Consider the following 21,931-nt stretch of genomic DNA (forward strand, 5'->3'; position numbering starts at 1 on the left):
GACGCTTGAAAGTTTCATCCCCCCCACCCCTTCCCTCCCTCAGAAAGCCTTCCAGGTGCGACGATGAGAGAGCACAGCGTTAGAATTTATGGGCAGACATATTGTGCTGTATAATCTATGCACTATAGTGTCCTTGCGCCATAATTGCTCAGATGTGAAATTGATTTTCATGCTATGGGGAAATGCAATAAAGGCCGCTCTGATTCCATCTTCACTCGTTCCAGCAGGCATGATCTGTAGGTTCGGACGGAAGAAATGATGCATGGGGCCGAGACATGATTTTTACTGTCTGCTCGACATTCATTTACCATTTGGTCGTCATAAAGGACGTAAATTATGTATAGTATGACATGTTGTGTGTCTCACGAGTACATAAAATATTAGTGAAAACTAAGGTTATGAGAAAGGCCGGATGAAATATCAAGTTTGACAGTAGCATGTGAAATATGTAGAATCAGTAATGGAGAGGTTCATAAATAACCTGCTCAGACTGTCAGACTACGCAACATATATCTTTACAGCCGTGAACTGGATACTAATTTCAAAGGGGCCGGCCAGAACATGGGGCAACAAACATTTCTGACCTTTATTTAAGGTTGAGGGATTATATAGGAGCTATCCTGATCTATATAGCCCATTGATTGTAACCTCTCTTAGATTGATTGTCTTGAATAATATTATGTTGTCTGTGTAACGTTCAGAAGTCTGGAATTACTTGCGAAATTCAAAATGCATTATTTTATATACAGTAATTACTATAGCTATTTTGCTTGTCAACAATACATTGAATAAAAGAGTTATAGGCATGATTATTTTTACTAAAGTTATCTGTCGAGGTTTGATCTACAACATATATCAAATATTAAAATCTGATGAATTCTGGATATTGGTGATATACAGCCCTCTCAGTTACCTTAGAATTAGACTAGTGTTCGAATGATCTGCAAGCCATAAGACTGCTAAGAGCTAGCATAGCACTCATCATTTAATACAGTTCTCTGCAGCCAGATCGGTTTTGTATTGTTGAAAATATATGGATATAATAATTCCTAATTCCTAATAATAATTCCTAAACATTACATACATTAACATGTGACTATCCATTTGTACTGAAGTAATAAGAAGTGTTGTTACTGCAGTCTGTAGCTACAGCAGAACTATTGGGATTAAATGTTGTCCTGTTCCTGGCTGTCGGGAAGTGAATTAGAAAGTAGTAGAACATTTGTTTTCCAGTGTTTTTGAAGATTTCAGTTCAAGCTTATATGTTTGTTCCATACATTTCTACATTAGATGTATTGCTGAATGAGGCTGAATCAGAATAGTGGGCCTCATTCACCAATATCTCTTTGTTGAGAAGTATTTTCTTTTATTTGTTCTTGAGAACTGTTCAAAAAAAGAACTGTGTTTTTAAACCGCGGAACTGTTCCGAGCTGTGCTATCATAATGATGGAGCTCATTGGTCTTAGAAATCACAAATAAGAAAACATCGGTGTGATGTCAGAATATTCATAAAAACTTCCTTCAGAGTTTTGTTGTACTGTACAAGTCTGTATTAGTATAATGACCATAAAGTTGAATTGAACCAATAAGGCTCTATCCAGACATATCTGGATCAAATCTCGCCCAAACATAGCCGTAAATCATTACAGTGAGCATGGCAGCCCAGCAGGGGTTGCTAACACCTCCCAAAGTATATACTATATACACTAATCTTAATAGTACAGGTCAGCAGGTTAGTGCGTAAAATCCTAACGTATTAATCTGTTTAGAACAGGAAATTATGACATGATTGTTCTCCAACCACTGTCGCTATTAGTATCTGCCACAACGCATACTTAAAAATGGTCATTTTTTGAGTGTGTTTTTTTCAGATGTGAGTTGCTCCTCAATTTTCATTCTACCTTGTGTTGTGGCACAATCACGTCCATCCAAAAACGCACTCAAAAAACGACCATTTGTAAGTATGCTTTGTGGATTTCTGAGTATACGCAACTTTGACACTTGTATCCTGTATTACTAGTATTACTAACTAGTACGTAATTGGGATGTACACCAAAATGGTGTGCAAAGCCGAAGCATATTTTCAATGACAAAGACATTCTCACTCTCACACACAGCCTCAAAACCTGATTTGTACCAGAAAAAAAGCTCAGAATAAAACCAGAATAAAATAAAATAGTAGTTCTCAAAACACTCCACTCTGGAGAGCGAACCAAAACACCATGTTCCTGTGGACAGAAGTAGAAAAGCTACGTTTTTAAAAATATCCGGATACGTGTGGACGGGGCCTTAAAGCCACAGCCTGTTTAGTTCCCTTAAGGGAAACGGAGAGGTGGAAAACTGGAACAGTGGAAAAGTGGACCTCAGGGTGAGAAAACAAATCAGAATGGTATCTGAATTCCAGCAGTAACCAGGCAGCGCTGCTGTAGCTGTGATGTGTGAGTGGGTACGAGGCAGTTGCAGCTTGTGTGTAGGCGGGTGTTGAGCGCTCCTGTGGCGTTTTACGGGGCGCACCACGGGGGTCTCCTGAGCCAGCTGGTGCGCTTTACTGGAGAGACAGATGTAGGCACCTTGAGGGGCTATTGATCAAGAATCAAGGCTCTTTTCTTTTTCTTATTCTACCGTCGCAAAATATCGTTCTCTCATCTCCAACACGGCTTTTTCGGCTCACATTTCCTGGGGCTGCATAAATGTAAATTGAGACAGAGAAATTATGTTGACTGCAGCGTTTCTGTGTTCAGCGGCACTGACGTGCTGCTGCACCGCGTGCGATCTGTGGCATTTTTGAACGGCACGCAGGAAATTGCCACTTCAACGTGACAGCAAAAAGCCTAATCCAGCTAAATGCTCGGGATAACCTGGATTTACACTCTCATTCGTCACCTCTCAGGTCTGTGTGCTGTACACACAGACGTAATCCTGATATTAAAGATTTCATACGCCATATCTTTTGGAAAATGAATTTCATCCTTCATTTTTATTATGTGTGCAGTTTCCTTAGATGGATGGAACTTGCCTTCTCCTTTCCCAGTAATGAGCGAGACCTGGAAGTGACAGACCTGAATAATTTAACCCTTGCACACAATGATCTCATACACTAAATACACTAAAAAATAAAGGTGCCACAAAGGGTTCTTTGAAGGATAACGCAGAAGAACCATTTTTGGTTCTATAGGGAATCATCTTTGTAAAAGATCTATGCGTGAAAAATCTCTCAAAGGAAGTCTGCGTTAAGGCTCTTCACACTCATCTCCTTTACAAGATGCTTCTTTCTGGAAACGACAGTGGTTCTTCCATGGAGCTCTTTGTAGCACCCTTATTTTTAAGACTGCACAGCCGGAGTCCACTATCTATGTATACACAGTATAAAAGATGCAATGCCGTATGCAGTGCAGATCCCAGCAAGCCTACACATGTTCAAATAACAGTACATACATCAAACCTTGGCACTTGCTTCAAACACCCACGAGTCGATTACACACATCGATGGGTTCAGTGCCAATCCGTGAGAGACGATCGCGCGAGAAAATGTATATAAATAAATCAATGAGGGGACTGTGTCAAAGATGATGACATATGTCTTGCTCCGAATGTTGTGGCTGATTTGAAACTTCCAGCTGCTTTCTGCCGTATGGGTCTAATTAAAGCCGAATGTGCTTCCCGAAAAAACAGATCTGAAATAGAACTTGAGCCTCCATTAATCAGTATTTCCCCCCCCCCCCTTGTCAGCCCTCTGCAGTTTTAATTAAAAGTCCCCTGGAATTGCGGTTCACACATGTCATTTCAGATTTGAAAGCTTCAGAGTGTAAGTAGGGCACTCATTATATAGAATATGGGAGACGCGCGAGTCCCTAACCACCTCTCGGTTGTTCTTGCTGTAAACCTTTAATGACATCAAAAAACTTGCCGCCGAGCTAACCTGTAATTGATGGGGCTCAGCTGAGCTACGCAGCGAGGAGCAGCTAGCAAGCAAACACAGCCCAGAAACTGATGGAGGAGGCCGTGGAAGGTGCAGCGCGCCCTGTATTTTATCTTCCATTTCCATTTACTTCTCAGTATGTCCAGGGTCCATTAGAGCCTCTGCAGTAGCTTACTGTGAAAAATGCATGCTCGCTGTAACCTGTTCTTTGTAGGTCCTTCTGTGTCATGCACAGCATGTATATCAACATCATGGTAACGTGGGCTTGGTTTCTTCTAGTTTTGTAGAAGAAAAAAAAACTAAAACATACATTTATACATTTATATGTACATATATAAACAAATATATGGAGATATAGTATAGTATACTTACAGAGGCTTACTACATTTCTGTTACTGTGAATAACTAAGGGAGTGAAAGATGACCTGATTTCCAAAAAGCATAAACTTTAAAATCATACTTTTTTAAATTTCTGTTTCACAGTTTCAAAGTAACACAAAGGAGAAGGGGCCAGAAGCAAAAGGCACCCTGGGTACTCTGCATGGTCACTCTCTTTGGCAAGAATCACAGCTTGTACATACTTTTTGTAGCAGCTAAGAGTATTTTCAGTTCTTGTTTGGGGGATTTTTCGCCCATTATTCCTAGCGAAAGCCTTCAAGTTCTGTAAGATTCTTGTGCCATCTTGCATACGCTGCTCTTTCGAGGTCTAACCGCAGATTTTTTATTTAATTAACAGGTCAGGCCACTGCGTGGACAGATAGCACCTCCAGATAGCACCTCTTGGGGTAGTGCATTGTGAATTTTGCCTAAAAATGATTTCCTATGTACTTATAGTCTTCTCTTGATTTATGGGCATCGATTATTTTAGGCAGCTGCTATGGCTAAACCGATGGCTGCTGATTGTTGGGGCAAGATGTGGGAAGTATTTCTAAAACCTTGATTGTGTGTAGACAGTTTCTTGTGAATAATTTAAAATAATGTAAAAATGACTCTTTTTAAATCACTAAAGTATTATGCTACAAGCCACAGTCCTAACAAGCTAATTAAGGGCTGAGAACTTGCTAGAAGAGCTTAAATCTCCTGGGGTGACCAAACTTTACATGGTGCTTCTTTCCTCTCTAGAATTATACAAAAAAAAAAAAACAACACCTTTGTTTAAAATCTTTAAAAAAAAAAAAAAAAAACTAAAAACATTTGGTCTTTAATTTAATGCCTTTTGGAACTTTTCAGTTCATCATCTGCTTACCTATCTTTTCACAGTAAAAGATAGTTTGACCAGGAGTGCCCAAACTCTTGCACGTCACTGTTTGTCAGTGCTGTGCTGTCACTAATGTTCAGCAACTGTTTCATTATATTATAATTAAAATATGTTTTAGGATAATACTTCATTTGAATCCTTTATTTTTAATGCATTGTACATACATAATACCTATAGCTATGTATAAAGTATATTACTTCATAAATAAAGATTATATCATTCATACTGTTTTCATACTGTACACACATAAACGTCAACAAACAGAAATATGTTTGCAGGTGTAGGTGTCCTGAAAGTCTAGAGAAATAACTGATGAGATGAACACCAACCAGACATCAGTGCATGTCAGTGTTTATCTGGTCAGTGGACTATGGCCTTATGACTTCAGTCAGTCTGATTCTGTAAGACATTCTAATATCTGTTGTAGACTGACAGCATACAGTTTCAGGCCTAATAGTAATGTTCTTATGAGCAGATATATCCAGAAGATATAATTTATAACGGAACCTGGCTTTATATCAGTCATATACTCTTGCTTTATAGAGTGCATGTAATTGGAACTACTTATGAGCAATGAAGCAGGCGCATGCCAGGGATTACGAGGTACAGATGGGTCCATAAATATTTGGTGAGACAATATATTTGTTAAACCCTATGAATTAAAGTTGAAAGTCTACAGTTTAATCACATCTTCATTGCTTCATTTCAGATCCATCGAGGTGGTGTACAGAGGCAAAATGACAAAAACTGTGGGACTGTCCAAATCCTTAAATCAGTCCTCCAGACTGTATGTGATATAATTATAAATTATATCATATGATAAATGATTTTGTAATGCACCATGAATACAGAATACATTTAGGACAATGAACCCACAGAAGTCCCTGTAGCTACTGAATAATACACTTCAGTGTGTAATAAGCCTTGCTGCATTAATAAGTAAATAAATGTTCTGTTCTTGACTGTGTTGGTATAAGGAGAAAAACATCTCTGGACATACACCATCATCTAAAATAGACCTGGAAGAGGCTGACCATTCTAATGCACTGCTGTTGTATTGGAAGAATGTGCTAATACACAGTGCACTATAATTTACTGTATGTGTAAGGACAAGGTGCATTGATTAACACTGAAAAGTAGCTCCGAAATCACTTTCGCCTCTCGTATAAACATCGCCGATAGTTAATTTCAGCTCTAATTGCAACGTCCGTCCCACTGCGCCCATGGCCATATTGCTTACTTCATCTCCCCCGTCTTTCAAGTGTGCTGTTTGACCCTCGGGGCCTCTTTTCATCACGTCCAATTTGCTGGCCCAGGCAAAGCAACTAATTATATTTGGTGAGTTGACCTCTTTGGGTGGAAGGATGAGCTGTGGACTCTGATTAGGCTGCTTTATCACCTCAGAAGACGCCTCCCCACCATTACCCTCCTCACACTGACAAACCCAGCTCGCTCAAGGTTGCACACAACACCTGCTGTAAAACTGCACACCGGTTTAATGACCAGCAGCATCAAAAAGCACAATATGAATTCATTGACACCGCTGGAAGAAACAGCAGCATCCAGCTAATGAGGAAATGAGAAATGGAAGGCTACTGCTTAATCAACAAACCTCTGAAAGAGGTTTTGTTAGGAGATTGCATTGGTTTTGGACAGAACATTACCTTGTCATTACATTGTAGTATTTGCAACCAAATCCCATATATCACCCACAAAAAAGGTTTAGGTTTCTTTTTCCATTAGATATCAAACTTTCAATCAATTACTCAGGAAATTTAGGATTATTTAGGGTTTAGTATTTAGCAATTAAATGGAAGGATATGAAAGATAGGGTTCAAGGTTAAGATGATTACTTTTAAAACTATTGGTTATAGATTACTGTTCAAACTATGATATGTAACCTAGTACAAATAATTACCACAAACTAATGTAATTTAATAATAGTAATAGGTGTAACAGTGTAAAGAGAATTATCCTTTAGCACAGCTATTAGCATTTAGGTTGCCTTTGCCTCCATAACTTAAGGGAGGAAATGTGCACCCACACCAGCACGTTTCCTGCGCGTGCCTGCCATAAAAGGTGTGACTCACACCCTAACACCATGACATACAATGCAAGGTATACTATATGTCCAAATGTTGGTGGAAACCCATTCTAAGGAATGCATTCAGCTACTTTAGGTTGCATCCCACTACAGACACAGATGTGCAAATGCACACACACAGCTTGTCTAGTCCCTGTTGAGAAGTACTAATAAACATGCTGGCACCAGTGAGTGACTCCAACAAAAGTAAATATACCCTTGAGTTTTAATACTCTTGATTTTGGAGAAAGTAATGAGCAGGTGACCCAATATATAGTGTACATTTGATTGTGCATTCTAGGCACTTTCAATGTTGCATTCGATTAAAGATTTATAGTTAAATTGTTTACTGATACTGGAAAACATATTCTATCTGAGTGGATATTTATATGATGGTATCACACAATTCCTCTTTTTTGTATCCTGATTGCACAATTACATTCAACTCTGCACATACATACCCTGGTCTCCAACCCTGCTCCTGGAGAGCTACTTTCCTGCACTGACTGACTTTGGATCCAACCCTAATCCACTCCACATAATCCAACTAATTACTGCATTCAGAGGTTGATGATTGGCTGAATGGGGTTTGTTAGATTTGGGTTGGAGTCGAAACCAGCAGGAAAGGTCTCCAGGAGGAGGGTTGAAGACAACTGCTTTAAAGGATTAAGCTCAGTGCACAGGTTTATGTCAGTTCAGGAGCTTTAGGCAGAAAACATATGCAGACTCACCCTAAAGAACTCTTTGGTGGAGCCTGAGTCCAGTGTTCCATAGGCAATCTCTGTTTGCTTAGCTAGATCTTCTGCACTCTCAATAGGCGAGACCATTCTCTCCACTGTAAGGAAGGCAGCCAGGTTAGCCGTGTAGGACGAGATGATGATGAGGGTGAAGAACCACCAGACACCTCCCACTATTCTGCCCGATAAGGACCTGGCAGACAACACATATACACAAATTTACCATTTTAAAAAAGGCCAGTTTCTACAAGTGTAATCAGAGTCATTTATTACCAAGTCCATTTTCATATTCAGGGAATTTGCTTATAGAATAAAATACTGAAAACATATAAAAGACATATACAGACAACTCAGAGAACCATTTAGATTCCTTCCCAGGTTAAAGGGTTTCTTGCACTAGTGCAAAGCATTTTTGTAGGTGTTTCTATATAAAACACGTTAATAAAACAGTTCTATTAAGTGCCAAAAAGGGCTCTACCTTCTTCATCAGTCTAAGAACAAGTGTACAAAACAGATCCACGTGGAATTTGCCACCACAAATCTCATCCTACAATATCTGCGGCTTTGTGTATACAAATATATGCAGCCCAAAAATAGCTAACTATTTCATAGCTCTGAGATTACCCTCCGAGTTAAGCCTAAACAGGCAAACAGATGGAGATTGAGAAATGGATCAGAAAGTCGAATGGAAAGCTCATGACAGATCATTATGGGAGAAGACATTTTAGTGTCAGAGTGATGCATGTCTGACAGCTGGGTGGATTTTAAAATATTCTATGTAATCAGTAATGATGTTAGCTCATCGCTCACAGTTCTTCAGAATGCCTGAAATGACCCCAGACACTACATACACTGTGTGTGATAGTACCCTTACGAAACAGATTTCTGTATCTAGACCGGGCTCATCTATTGTAGTGCAACCATTTTTAGAAGAAATATTAACCATTTATTTTCTAGACTAACAGGTGACTATTTCTGCTTTGTTCAAGTGGTGCCATAGAAAGACCCTGTTTGTAATAGAGATGTGTGAATGTCAAGGTCTCCCTCTGTGCACCATCAGGCCCTTGCAACTTATCCAGAATGCAGCGGCACGGGTCGTCTTCAATGTCTCTAAATTCAGCCATGTAACCCCACTGCTGCGTTCTCTTCACTGGCTTCCTGTAGCTGCCCGCATCAGATCCAAAACTTTGACGCTGGCCTACAAAGCCAAGAATGGACCAGCCCCTCCGTACTTGATGGCAATGGACAAAAGCCGATCCGCACCAAGAGCCCTTCGAGCTTCAAGTACGGCTCGACTCGACTCGCCATCCCTCAAAATCCACGGAAGACAAGCGTCCAGGCTTTTTTCTGTCCTGGCACCAAAGTGGTGGAACTAATTTCCCCTGGGTGTCCGAATGGCAGAGTCGATCGCTGTCTACAAACACAGACTGAAGACCCACCTCTTCCAAGAATCCTTAGAAGAAGAGTAGAGTATTATGGTCTCCTTATTTTAGTCTATTCAAACTATAATTAGGGTATTCTTGAGTAAATAGCGAAGCACCTTTGTAAGTCGCTCTGGATAAGAGCGTCTGCTAAATGCCGTAAATATAAATAAGGCACCTTTTCAAGCTTTAAAGACCCATCAGTTGATGTAAAGGTTCTTTACACTCACAAATTCAAAACCAAAAGTAGTTCTTCTAATATGGCATCGCTCAAAGAACCGCTTGAAGCACCTTTATTGTCAAGAGCTTATATGAGAGGTGTAGATGTTCATGAACATGTGCACTGCATCCATTCACATTCCTATGAACGATCTCTCAGTAGGGAAGAACAACATGTTTGGGTCTAGATCTTATGACGTCTGTAAAGTTTGGAATTGTGCCCAAGGAGATAACACGCATGGTTAATTTGGCCTTCTGTTCTTTGAGGAGCTCTTAAGGTTATTAACTGAACAGCTCCTATTGATTTTAAAAAGCTTTTGGTAATTGCAGCCACTAAAATCTGAATTTTATTGCCCATTGACATTATAATCCCAACCCCAGAATATATGAGCTGCAATTAGTTTCCTATTTCCCAGCTAAACAAACAGGGCTTGTTTCCAGGTGGAGTTTACAAGTGCACGCTGATGGCTTGGGCTTGCATGACTGCACGGACCTGTCAGTCTTGCAGTCTTGTGAAATACATAAATGTCACGCTGCTCTGCAAACTTTTATGGACTGATGCAGTATAATTACTGGATTTGAGATTAAAATGTCAACATGGTCTTTAGTGGTACTGACAACATTGTTGAGCAATGTGAAAAGGGTGGGTGCTTTCCATTTAGCTAGGTGATCTCAGGGGAAACATCACAGCCTACCATGGCAACAATAAAGTATATTTAGGAAAAACACTGTAAGTCCCAAGTCATATTATAGATAGATTTTATAATCTTAACACTTATTAGATATTTATTCCACATTAATTAATCAGCCCTGTTTAATAGGATCAAATAGGTTATTTCCTTTTTGTACTGCGTTAGCTTGTTTATTGATAAGCCCTTTTGTCTGCAGTATGTTTTTGGACTGTTGCTCCGACAGCCTCCACATGAGAAATATGGGCGAACGTGAAGAATGATCAATGACAACCTGCTGCACAATGGAGTCCTAATTAATCAGCTTCCTGCTGTTGTATTTAGGAATAGCGTGAAGCATTTTTCCAAGCGCTTGCAAAGTACTGCAGAGGGAAACACTAACAGTGATGAATAAATGAAGTGGATGCGTAACTCATAAAAGCCCAACAGTCACAGCGACTGTCGGAGCTGTTCAATCTGTCACGAGTGTGAAACTATAAACTATAATCTAATGAACTTTTAGCCACAAAGAATGCTTCGAAGATTTCATACTTCAGGGCTGCATTGCAACTGTGCGCAGTTAGCTAAATCAGCTAAATCCCAGTCATGAGGTGCTTCTGGTTGTTTTGGAGGCTCTCGGAGCAATAGTCTGACATTTTATTAATGAAAGCTGTTTTTATAAGTGCCCAGAGTCAACTTAAGTCATCAAGACCACACAATTTAGCTTAGCACAGCATAATTAGGGAAAGTCAATGACAGGAAGCTACAGTAAATCAAGAAAATGACTTTTCAGACTTTCTAACTCCAAGAGCTGAGATGCCATTAACATCACTAAACAGCTCCACGGCTAACTACATATGCTGCATTCAGCTGTTTCTATTGGCACCTTAAACAGTACACTGTGACATACATATGCTCTAGCATGATGAACTTTCAGCAATATGGCAGTCACTTCCCTCTCATGCAGGGAAATATAAAAAAAAAACGGGCTCAAAAGCTATGCTAGATTGCAATCTATGTTCTATTAAGCATGTCTACATTGCTCAGAACCAATGTTAACAGTATGTATTAATGAAAGGCCTGTTCTTTAATAACCTACCATCTATAGCTTACTGTAGTAGTGTATATGATTTCATAGCCTGACGTAAAATGTATCTTTTAGGGTACATATAAGACGTGGTGGAGTACATCTCCAGTGCCTTTAGTTAGATAGTATAACTGAAGGTTAGTTAGATAGTATAACTGGACCTTAATTGGACCTTTGAGGGTACATTCAAATCACTGGGAGACAAAAGCATAGTGGAGTACCCATTTTCTGACAGTACTATAAATTTGCTATGCACACTGAAAGAAATGGCACTTTACGTTTACATGATCACAAGTGTGGCAAGAGGGTGCAAATGAATACAATATGTTATAGAGAAACAACTAAGTGGTCAAAGAAGGCATTTAATTTGTGTGCAAGCACTTGCCACAATTGAACCATGAACCATATAACTTTTTATCTTTAAAGGCAAATGTGAAAATGTAAAAGGTGTCTGTTCTCGATGCAACACAAGACATTTACTTTACTATACTTTACTATAATTAACACTCTGGAGTCTGAATGGTGGTTTCCTAATTTCAGAAAAAAGTTTTGAACAATCTCAGCTCTCACTGTAACAAAACCCCATGTGACTTACAGCACTGTGTGAAGAGATACAGACCCTAAACCGGAAACATAGAAATTGTGAAAACAAATCTTTGCACCTTTAAAACTTTACCTTAGCTTCAAACCAGTGGAATGTATGAATAAACCAGTGTCAGTTTGACACAAACCCATAGACGGACGCACAAATCCAGCAATTACTTTTAAGAGGAAGATGACGGACACATGAATCCACCAGTTAGACACTGTGGGAGGCAGAGACGATTATCTTGAGCCATCTTCATAGCTTGTAACCCCGGATGTCAGATACAATTTGGCAATGAGATGCAATGGAAAAGGCGTTCTCTACAGATTCAGGAAATATTCAACCTGTATTTCTGAGCTGTATTATCATTAAGATATTATTATCAGATTTGACGTGCTGGTGCATTCATAGACTCCAGAGGGTTAAGCAAATGTACACTTTTGACTGAATTGTTCTGTTTTAATGATATACAAATAAAAATGAGTTATTTTTTCAAATTAAAATATTCTTTTGATATGGTAATGAAGCTGTCTAGGGGTTAATACGGACCAGCAATCCAATAACTGCGTTGTTGTTATTGCATTACATACAGATTCTTAGTGCCAGTAAACAAAACAACGGAAGTATATGAATCCCATATGAACCATAAAAAGTTTGCAGTGTTTCCAACTGAGCATTGATTTTGGAATACAGATCCTGTAATCCTTTTACAACATCATAGCTAGACTCTTAAAAGTGGACTGCAATTACTCAATGTACCCAGGCCCTAAAACAATCCAATTAACTTTTAACCACAGAAAAAAATGCAAAGACACTGAAATGCCCAGACCCAAGGCGGAATGACTGATGACTCTTTTATAAGCGTACAGTGAAGAAAAGGATGGAAATGGAATAGTGATGAGACCACCAACCTTGGTGAGATATCACAGCCCTGCTGCATGAAGGCCCCCAGAGAGAACCACAGGCTGTTAAAAATCCCAAAGTCATTAGGCGGGTCAGGAGGAGTCTGGGGGTCTTTGGCTTCATCCGTCTCGTCCAGATGCCACTCGTAGGGGCTGAAGCGGCTCACGAGGAACAGCACCACACTGACGCCGATGTAGGCGAACACGATGCACATCCAGATCTCGTAAGCCAGGGGGTCCAGGAAGGAAAACACGCCTGGCTTGGACTTCTGAGGCTTCTTGATCATAATGGAGATACCCAAGCTCATGAAGGGCTTCGAAAAGTCTATCACTTCCTCTCGGACCAGCGTTATAGTCAATGGTGCGACAGCTATATCTGCCCTCTAGGAAAAGGGACATGCAACAACATTTGTTAGCATCCACAAATGCACAGTATCAATAAAGACCTGCTTAAAGAGAAGTGAATGGAAAAAGATGTAAATCGGTGACTCTGTTTACGTTGGAAATTAAGTCGTTATCTGTATTCAGTATTCTGTATCAGTAATCTTCTTCACTGGATTGAGCTCATCAGACAAACTTGCCCCAGAGTGTTAGCTTGAATGCTAAAAAATGGGGACATGGAGTATTTTCACAGACCCTAATATGTGGGTAGAGCAAAACAACAGTGGGTATGGGATTCAGATTCTAAATAAACCATTTGCCTTTGCCCTGGGGTACATTTGCCTAACAGTGGAAAACCTATTATAAGTATACTGTAAAAAAAATAATAACACATCAGAGATGCAGCCCCCACCACCCCCCACCCACCGAAAAAAAGAGGACATCCACTGCCTCAGAGCATGTGAAAAAGACGTGCAAAGCATAAAAGTGGTTTTGACTGCGGAACGCATAAATGGAAGCTGAGCTTTCACAAACGATTCAGCGGCTTGAGCCAAGCTCCTTATGCTGACCTCCGCTGTCGGAACAGGCTTTGAGCTGCAAATCTTTTATTTGGCTAACTAATGGAAGAAATGATGCTGTGCTAACTGGCAACATTAGCTTTCATTATTTGACCTATTCACGCCTTGCCCACAAATACATTCTTTGAACTGTTGCAAGGCTGGACATGTTTTACAGAATGCTGATGAAACTTTCTCGATGCTCAACCTAAAGAGAAACTGTAGTGCAGAGCGGGCTGGCAATATCCAGCTATACTTATTTCTTATGCAACCATAGGTCATATTTTTAGGATACAAATCTCACCCACTGTGAGACACACCCAGTGCACCATTGCTAGCTAGCTGAATTAACAGCTAAGATAAAAAGAAATGTGTATATATACAGTTTGGAAGTACATACACTTATCATGGACACAAATGTTCATATTGGGCAAACTTGCAAATGGCCTTTTAACTAACTAAACTGCTAGTGATCGTTATTGACTAAAGCTGGTAGCCTCTCTAAAGGGTTTGCTTGATAGCACTCGTTGGACTGACCAACAAAACAGTACAAAAAGTCCCAGTAAGGAATGATTACAAGATCATCTGTTCAAACAAGTACAAGTCACTGGGAGGTGTAGAGACTTTGACAAGGTCTGGATAAAAAAAAAAACATAACTGTCATCCTCAGCTGAGAGGAAATTGGTTCAGATGGTCAGAAAGGCACAGGCCTGCCATGAACTGGCAGCGAGTTTCACATTTGGACAGAGAGGCTGCCAGTCAAGAAAGAAAATCCCTGCTGCAAAAAGTAAAGTTTGCAGATGAACACATGGACAAAAAAAAATTCATGGATGGATGGGGCCAAGCCAGTTTGGAGGACTAAAGGTGCAGCATTCAACCTCAAGAAGGTTGGTGGTGGTAGAACCTTGCTATTGCAGAAAGTGGATGAAATAATGAAGTAGGAGAATTGCCTTGGAAAACCAGGAATAAATGATAGGCATAAATGATGCTAAAAAAACAACACTTGGATGAAGTGAAAAAGTTGGCAAAAGCACACAGTGCAGTACAAGCAATTCCACAGCTTGAGCCACAGCTTGAACTCCCTGTCTTGACCTCCACTGCCGAAACAAGGCGAGGAGACTTTTAGCCGGTGAATCGTTTTCCCTAACACTTCTTTCCTCATGCGTCACAAACTGCTGCTGCTATGGGAGCTGGGGACTTTGAGGCGTGACAACCGGATGCCGTAGCAGTTCCCACCATGTTTCTCTGGGGCATTGGAACGTAAGGTCAGTGAGAGATTCCAGATTTTGGAATGTGGAAGTGATCAGTTACGCAATAAAGCAGGATAAGGTCAAGGGAACTTGTGCAGGTGAGCGGTGGTTATAAAAACCATGCTGCAAATATTCATTTCCTTTTGTCTTGTAGTGAGTAGCGAGTGGGACTCCGGTGTACTGTCTCAATAAATCATTGAATAATTTGCATATAAATAGCTAATTAAGCGTCTACCAGAAGTGATTTATCGGTAAGGCAGAAACATGCTTCGGATCTCTTCCTCCAGCACTACGGATAAATAATTGCATGTGATCATCTTTTTTGACTCCAGGCTCTAAATATGCAATGTACACATGTGTGCTGGGGCAACTGCCAGCAGAGTAGGCCTACATTACTGTGTCCTCTACAAACTAAGAAGAAAAGAGGCAAAGAAAAGAGAGCCCACTCAACAGCACTGCATCCCAGCTGGCCACCAGTGTCGACAGATGCTGTTATCTGGTTGAATGTAGGTTGTGACGTCCGGTGACCAAAATGTAATGTCAGGACCACGTCTAATGCCAGTGTAAATTTGCAATAAAAAAGTGATGACAACTGACGTTGATATATTTTTGGTATATAAGTTGTGATGTGAATTAAGCAAAATCCAACGTCTTTCAAACGTTTTTCTCACTTTGGAGCTTGATGTCAATCTAATGTTGTTTTTTGCTGGTTATGTGACTTTCAACCCAAATTCTGCATCTGTCAAAATGTCTTTGCTAAGTGGTTTCTATTGCATCCCAGGTGGCTGCTATGCTGTTGGTATGAAATTCCTGGTGGTTGGTAGGGTGTTACTTTGCAGTTGCTATGGTATTTCAGGTGGCTGCTAAGGTGTTCCTAGTTTGCTGTGGTATACCAGGTGATTGCTAGGGTATTCCTGGTATTCCTATGGTATTTTAGGTGGTTCCTATGGTGTTGCTATGGTACTACTATGTTACTACTATGTTACTAGGGGGATTGCAAGTGGTTGCTGTGGTATCCCATGTACTTGGATGGGTGTTACTAGTGTATTTGTAGTAAAGTTAATGTTTGTCTAACATTGGCGCTTGACATCAACCCAACGTTGGTTTTGCTGGTTATGTGACTTTGTTTACTGATCAAAATTCAACGTCTGTAAGATGCTGGGTTTGGATGGCAGCCTGATTTTTATCAGACGAGTGCAGCTTCTTTTTGACTGAGCCTGCTGGGATCAAGCCATATTCAGAAGAAGGTTTTTCATCTGCATTTTCTTCTTTATCTGAAAAATGTGGGTCTACAGAGAACCTTGGTTTTCTCCCTCAAGCTTGTGCAGTGCTACCAAAACAAATGCTTAAGGGTAACAGTGTTTTTTTTCTAACACACTTCAGCTTTGTAAAAAAAGAAAAAGATAAGAATCGACTGCCGCCGGTTAGACAACGTTATCAGCAGGAGTGTTTAACTGACTCATCAAATAACAGCTTCTGTTCCAAAGTATTGATTTGTGGAAAGCATCTCGTTGTGCTTCATTGTCACTATTGAAATCAAAATGAAAATAAAGAAAACAGGACCCTGAGAAAATAGGTGCATATTTTCTCAACTGGTAAGGCTCGAAAAATAAAGAAATGAATACACGAATGAATAAATTAATAAATCAAAAGAGATTCTTATCAGAGCCCCGCATCAAGCTCCATAATAACCACTTCGTCCTAATGCGGTTCTCACTGTTCCAATCAATACCGAGGACAAATAAGCCATGAAAGCAAGCATGTGAGGGTAACCTTTTGAATGCAAGGAGAATCAAATGAATATTACTGGTCAAATGGTCAAGCCACACAGGCAACCATTACTTCTGAATGTCCGGATTGAAATAACACCGCAGGTATTCCAGCCAGTGGCTTATAATAAGAATATTTTTCTTCTCCTCCTTCTTTCCCCCGAGTGGAGTTTTTCCCTCATTTTGAGCATAATTCCGAGCGTTAGCACATCAAAACCAGGCAATCTCTCTGGCTGATGGTTAGGAAATTGAACAGATGAGGTAAACCCGACCCTCATGCATTTTGTATACAGCCCCTCTTTGCGGGGGGATGTCAGCCCACGCTATTGGGAATGATTTGCCGGGGTTCGCTGCATTTACAGCACAGGAGCACTCGAACTAATGTAAAGGCGGATGCTTGGCTCGGTATGATGTTGAAGAGGGGCTTTGTGGTGTAGCAATGCTGAGATGAATCGATGAGCAGCACGCTGTGAAGCAGCGGGTTGCGGAACACAATCTCAGCACCAAACTTTGGCTTAAAGGGATGTAGTTTGAGAAAGCAATGCCAATATGGCGAATGGGCGCATACAGTGACGTCATGCTAACTGGAATCTATAGTTTCCGTTAAATGACGCTTCCTTGCTCTGTCCTGGAATCAGGGGATGTGGAAAATTCAGAGAAACTTAAGTGAGCTTAAGTGAGAGCATGGGTCAATTGTCAAAATCTTACCCAAACAAATGTATGAAAGTAAAGATATCTAAGAGAAAGTAAATGTATCTACAATTGGACATATTTGAGTATATTCATGTAAAAATGAATGTATCAGCATTAAATTCACGTTATGATGGGAATGAGCTCATCCTTAACCCTCATAGCTTAACCCTTTTTTAGCAAACTGTGTGTGTGGGTGTGAAGACTAACAGTTGGTATTGTTTCTTGCACATAGACAAATTAGCAGAGTACTGGATGGTTTAATTTTACGTAGATAGAAACATTTACATGGTAATGTGTGGGAAACTAAACAGGCAAAATACAAATTGGAAACTTTTGTTATGAGTATTTTAAAGATCTAAATGAAAATGTAAGGAGTAAAAATAATACAAGTGTACTACAAATCATCCAAACTAATACTACCAGAATTATAAAAGTGTCCTTCCTGAGGAAAACGAAAAATTCCCACATCTGAGCTTTTCGAGGTCACTAGGGTGAAACCCTATAAAAACCTAGTATCCCAGGTGTTTGCCAAGCTATTTCTATGTAGTTGCAATGCTATTCCTGGTATTTGTTGTGGTGTTATTATGCATTTGCTATTGTTTTTAATGTGGCTGTGAAGGTGTCCCAGGTGGTTGCAAAAGTGCTGTTATGGATGTTCCTATGGTACTTCAGGTGTTGCTATGGTGGTTGTTATGGTATTGCATTGATGCTTTTGCACTCAATTTGTCCTATAAAAGGGAAACAATAGAATAACAATTGTTGCTGCATGGAAACGGTGTTTGCGATCAAAAAGCTGTATAAAAGCCCAAATCACAAAATCAGCCCGAAAAGTGTGGATATCTCAAGTTCACCAGCAAAAGTATGGCAGAAAAATCTACAAAAATTATGTAAATTGAATTACTATACAGTTACCTGTGGCTTTGCTTCACCCAGTGTTGCTAAGGTGTTGGTGGACAGCGATTTTGCTGCCACAACTGTCATACATACGTATATGTATAACGATGCCAGCTAGTATAAACCAGTGCTCAGCCAATATAGGCTATTTTTGTACCCTTAGACAGCACAGACAAGGCTGTAAATGCATTTTCACGCAAACACTATAGAACACATCTGCTATAAAAGCTACGATCAGTGCTGTGTGTTCCAGGGGATGAGAAGACCTCTTTTCTGATTATTTGATACCCTGCATCACTACTCATATGCAAAATCATGTGGAGTAGAGCTGAACTACACTGTGCAGCTCAGATCTCAGCACTCACAGTAGCATTGCTGCTCTCCACTTGCTGTTGCTGCCATTGAAAACGAATTGAAAACGTTTCCGGCTGCTTTGTGGCTTTCATCAGCAGTGTGCGCACACAGTTACTTAAGTGTTTTGAGGTTGGACAAGCTTTATGGAAGCCTGGCGAAAACCCTATTATGAGCAATTGCAAGAGCATTTTTAGAGCATGTTTATTTAAAATGACGTTCATTGTCAGATATGGAAACGGTCACAGTGTCAGACTGATAGGCTGAGTGCAGTTTTTTACTGTACAACTGAAACTTCTAAAACTAAACATCACATTAATATGCTAAGCAAGATGTTCACTGGCTTCAGCTGGTTTAGCATTACTAGCAGGGTAATGTCGTAGGATTAGCCAACAACATTTTGCTTATTCATAAATTCATAAAAATTGAGCTATATTAATAAATATGTAATGTAGTAGGTGACATCTTAAACTAACCGAGCCACAATTTCTCATTAGCTTCAATTGCCAGCTAGCTTGCCCAACCTAACAATAGTAGTCATGGAAGTGGGCGGAGCATGGGTAGGCCAACTGTTGCCTTGAAAAATGCCTTTTCAAACCATCTTCTAAGATTATCTGGATACCTGACCTCGTAACATGTCAGCTGACCAATGGAGGGAGAAGAGCAGATTAGTGGAAAGTTGTAAAGCGGTAAGAAAGAGCTTGTACTCACCCCGTATACTAGTTCACCCACCATCCCGTTCCAGGTCTTGGTCTCAGGGTCGCGGGCGCCGTATTTGCCGTCCATGACTATGGACAGCCTGTACTTAATCCCAACGTGTTTGGCTATCTCGGAAGCTAAATCGACACAGTAGCCTTCATACTTGTCATTGCCTTCCAGATGCATATGGTTTTTCTTGTACATCACATACGGAGCTTCCTGTTAATCAAACACACGCTGGTTTATTGTCACCCATGCACGGCGGTCACCAGAGCCGACCGACAGCTGACCAGTCAAGCATCTAGCATGCAAGGGGCGTGCTGGGTTGGCACACATCACACTCACACTCATACACCCATGCTCACTTTCTCTGTTGTGTGGCTCTCTCTCTTTATTTCTCTCTCCTTCTCACACACTCTCTCTCTCACACATAGACTGACAGACAACATGGACACACATAGACACAGGACGGTTGAGACAGAAGAAGCAGATATGGGGTCAAGTGGCTAGGACCAATGAGTGGTCACAGCCCGGACCCCTAGGTTAATGCACCCAGCCCCTACTAAGACCAACATGGTGAGAAGATGAAGGCAATTGGTTGCTATCTCAGTTTCTCGCTCTCTGTCTCTCTCATACACACACTACCATTCAAATTTTGGGAATCGATTATTATCAATATTAAGATACTGGATCCTAGGCTTGAGTTAGTTTTAGGATTAGACTGCATGACATATGAATATGAGCAGTGCAGGATTTGATGAGCAATGTGCTGGAATCTAACCATGTTAATATAAAACTGAATGCTAAACATCCCTTTACCTCCCGGAAGAACCACTACAGCAGGGTTCTTCAAATTCATCCTGGTTCCTCTTTAAATTTGTTCTGGAGGGCTGGAGTTTGGTCATTTTGCCATGCAAACACACCATGACCGAACTGCCTGTCAATTACCAGGTGTAGTCGCAAGGAAATCACCAAACCCTGCTCCAGAACTGGATTTGAAGAACTTAAAGTTATGAGAGTGAAACACTGAAGTATGGACAGACAGAACTCAAACATCTAGACCAGAGGTCTTCAAATCTGGACCTTGGTAGGTGTGACACTATATGCCCAATCAATTACATTAACATTACCTTAACCTCCAACGTGAACATTTCAGGGCTTCAGAATTCAGAGCTGGAAACTGGATTCAAGGTCTAGATTTAAAGACCTGGGATCTAGACTGTTCTCCGCCCTGGTACCTAGGTCTGAACACCCACAGTTTGTCCAAACAGTAGAGAGATATCTATCTTCTAACCTCTCCATTTCTGTCCTTCTGTCCTTGTATTGAGATGCCCTGTTTGTGTCGTGCTGCCCTGACCAGGCTATCCACTTCTGTGCAAGTGACTGTACCTAGTTTAATCAGCTCTCCTTCTACGATAATACTGAGCATGTAGTGTCCTGCACTAACTCCCACTCTCATTCTCTATCAATAACCCATGGCTTGCTCCCACATTAGTCATAGTTCTCTATTATTTTACTTATTTTACCATTGTTCTTTCTTCCTTTTGCTCCGAGGGACTTTTTCCTTGCTGCTGTCACAAGTGGCTTGCTCAAAAGAGGCCTTTGAATTGAATTTGAATTGAATTGAGAAGCATTTAAATGAAACTTGCCCTTTTTTAAATGTCTTGTATAGCACTTATGTAATGTCTTATACCTGTATTGTGTCCAGACTCTTTCTGTCTTTTTCTTTATGTACTCACTATATATATATATATATATATATATATATATATATATATAGAGAGAGAGAGAGAGAGATAGATAGATATATAGATATATAGATATAGATATAGATAGATAGATAGATAGATAGTCACTGTTGTGCAAAAACATTGCATCTCCATTTTTGCCGTTTTTCTCTTTTTTATGTATAATTTTAATGTTCATCATGTCAGAATGTCATGATGAATGGACACATAGAAATGGTCCAAAAGTACTTAAGGAATACAAGTTTTACACTGACTTCAATTGAAAGTCAGGAAGACTTTTCAACTTTTGTAAAGTTGCTGTACTGTACTCAATTGTATTGTACTCAATACAAATACTCTCTACTCTTCAGGGAAGGCTTTCCACTTGATTTTGGAACCTTGTTTAGAGAATTTGCCTGCATTCAGCCGCAAGTACTGATGCTGGATGATTATTTCTAGATCGCAAATGGTATCCCAATGGCTCACATCCCTACACTCACACTGCTCTACAGCCCAATGTCAAGGGGCTGTATATGCCCAAGCTGACATTTGGCATAGGGCATGGTGACCTTGAGGCTCCTTTTATCAACAGGGCTTTTCTATGGAGATAACATTGCAGCATTTCACCATATGTGGGAAATTGAACACATATTAATTCACTAATATGGGGGTGTCCACAAACCTTTGAAACGTGACAAATAATGTAGATGTGGGGTGACTAATAGACTCA

General features: G+C 40.2%; 1 protein-coding gene across 5 annotated transcripts in view; it reads right to left on the reverse strand.

The window, feature by feature from the left end:
- Positions 1-21,931, reverse strand: part of gria3b (glutamate receptor, ionotropic, AMPA 3b) — a 169,386-nt gene that overhangs the window by 21,771 nt on the left and 125,684 nt on the right. For all 5 annotated transcript variants that reach the window (XM_072663162.1, XM_072663160.1, XM_072663161.1 and 2 more), the window contains exons 10-12: positions 19,487-19,693; positions 12,890-13,263; positions 7,992-8,190 (exon numbers count right to left, since the gene is read on the reverse strand). In XM_072663162.1, coding sequence (XP_072519263.1) covers positions 7,992-8,190; positions 12,890-13,263; positions 19,487-19,693 — 780 coding nt within the window. The remainder of the gene's footprint in view (positions 1-7,991; positions 8,191-12,889; positions 13,264-19,486; positions 19,694-21,931) is intronic.

Source organism: Salminus brasiliensis, chromosome 19, assembly GCF_030463535.1.
Source record: "Salminus brasiliensis chromosome 19, fSalBra1.hap2, whole genome shotgun sequence".
Classification (NCBI taxonomy): Eukaryota; Metazoa; Chordata; class Actinopteri; order Characiformes; family Bryconidae; genus Salminus; species Salminus brasiliensis.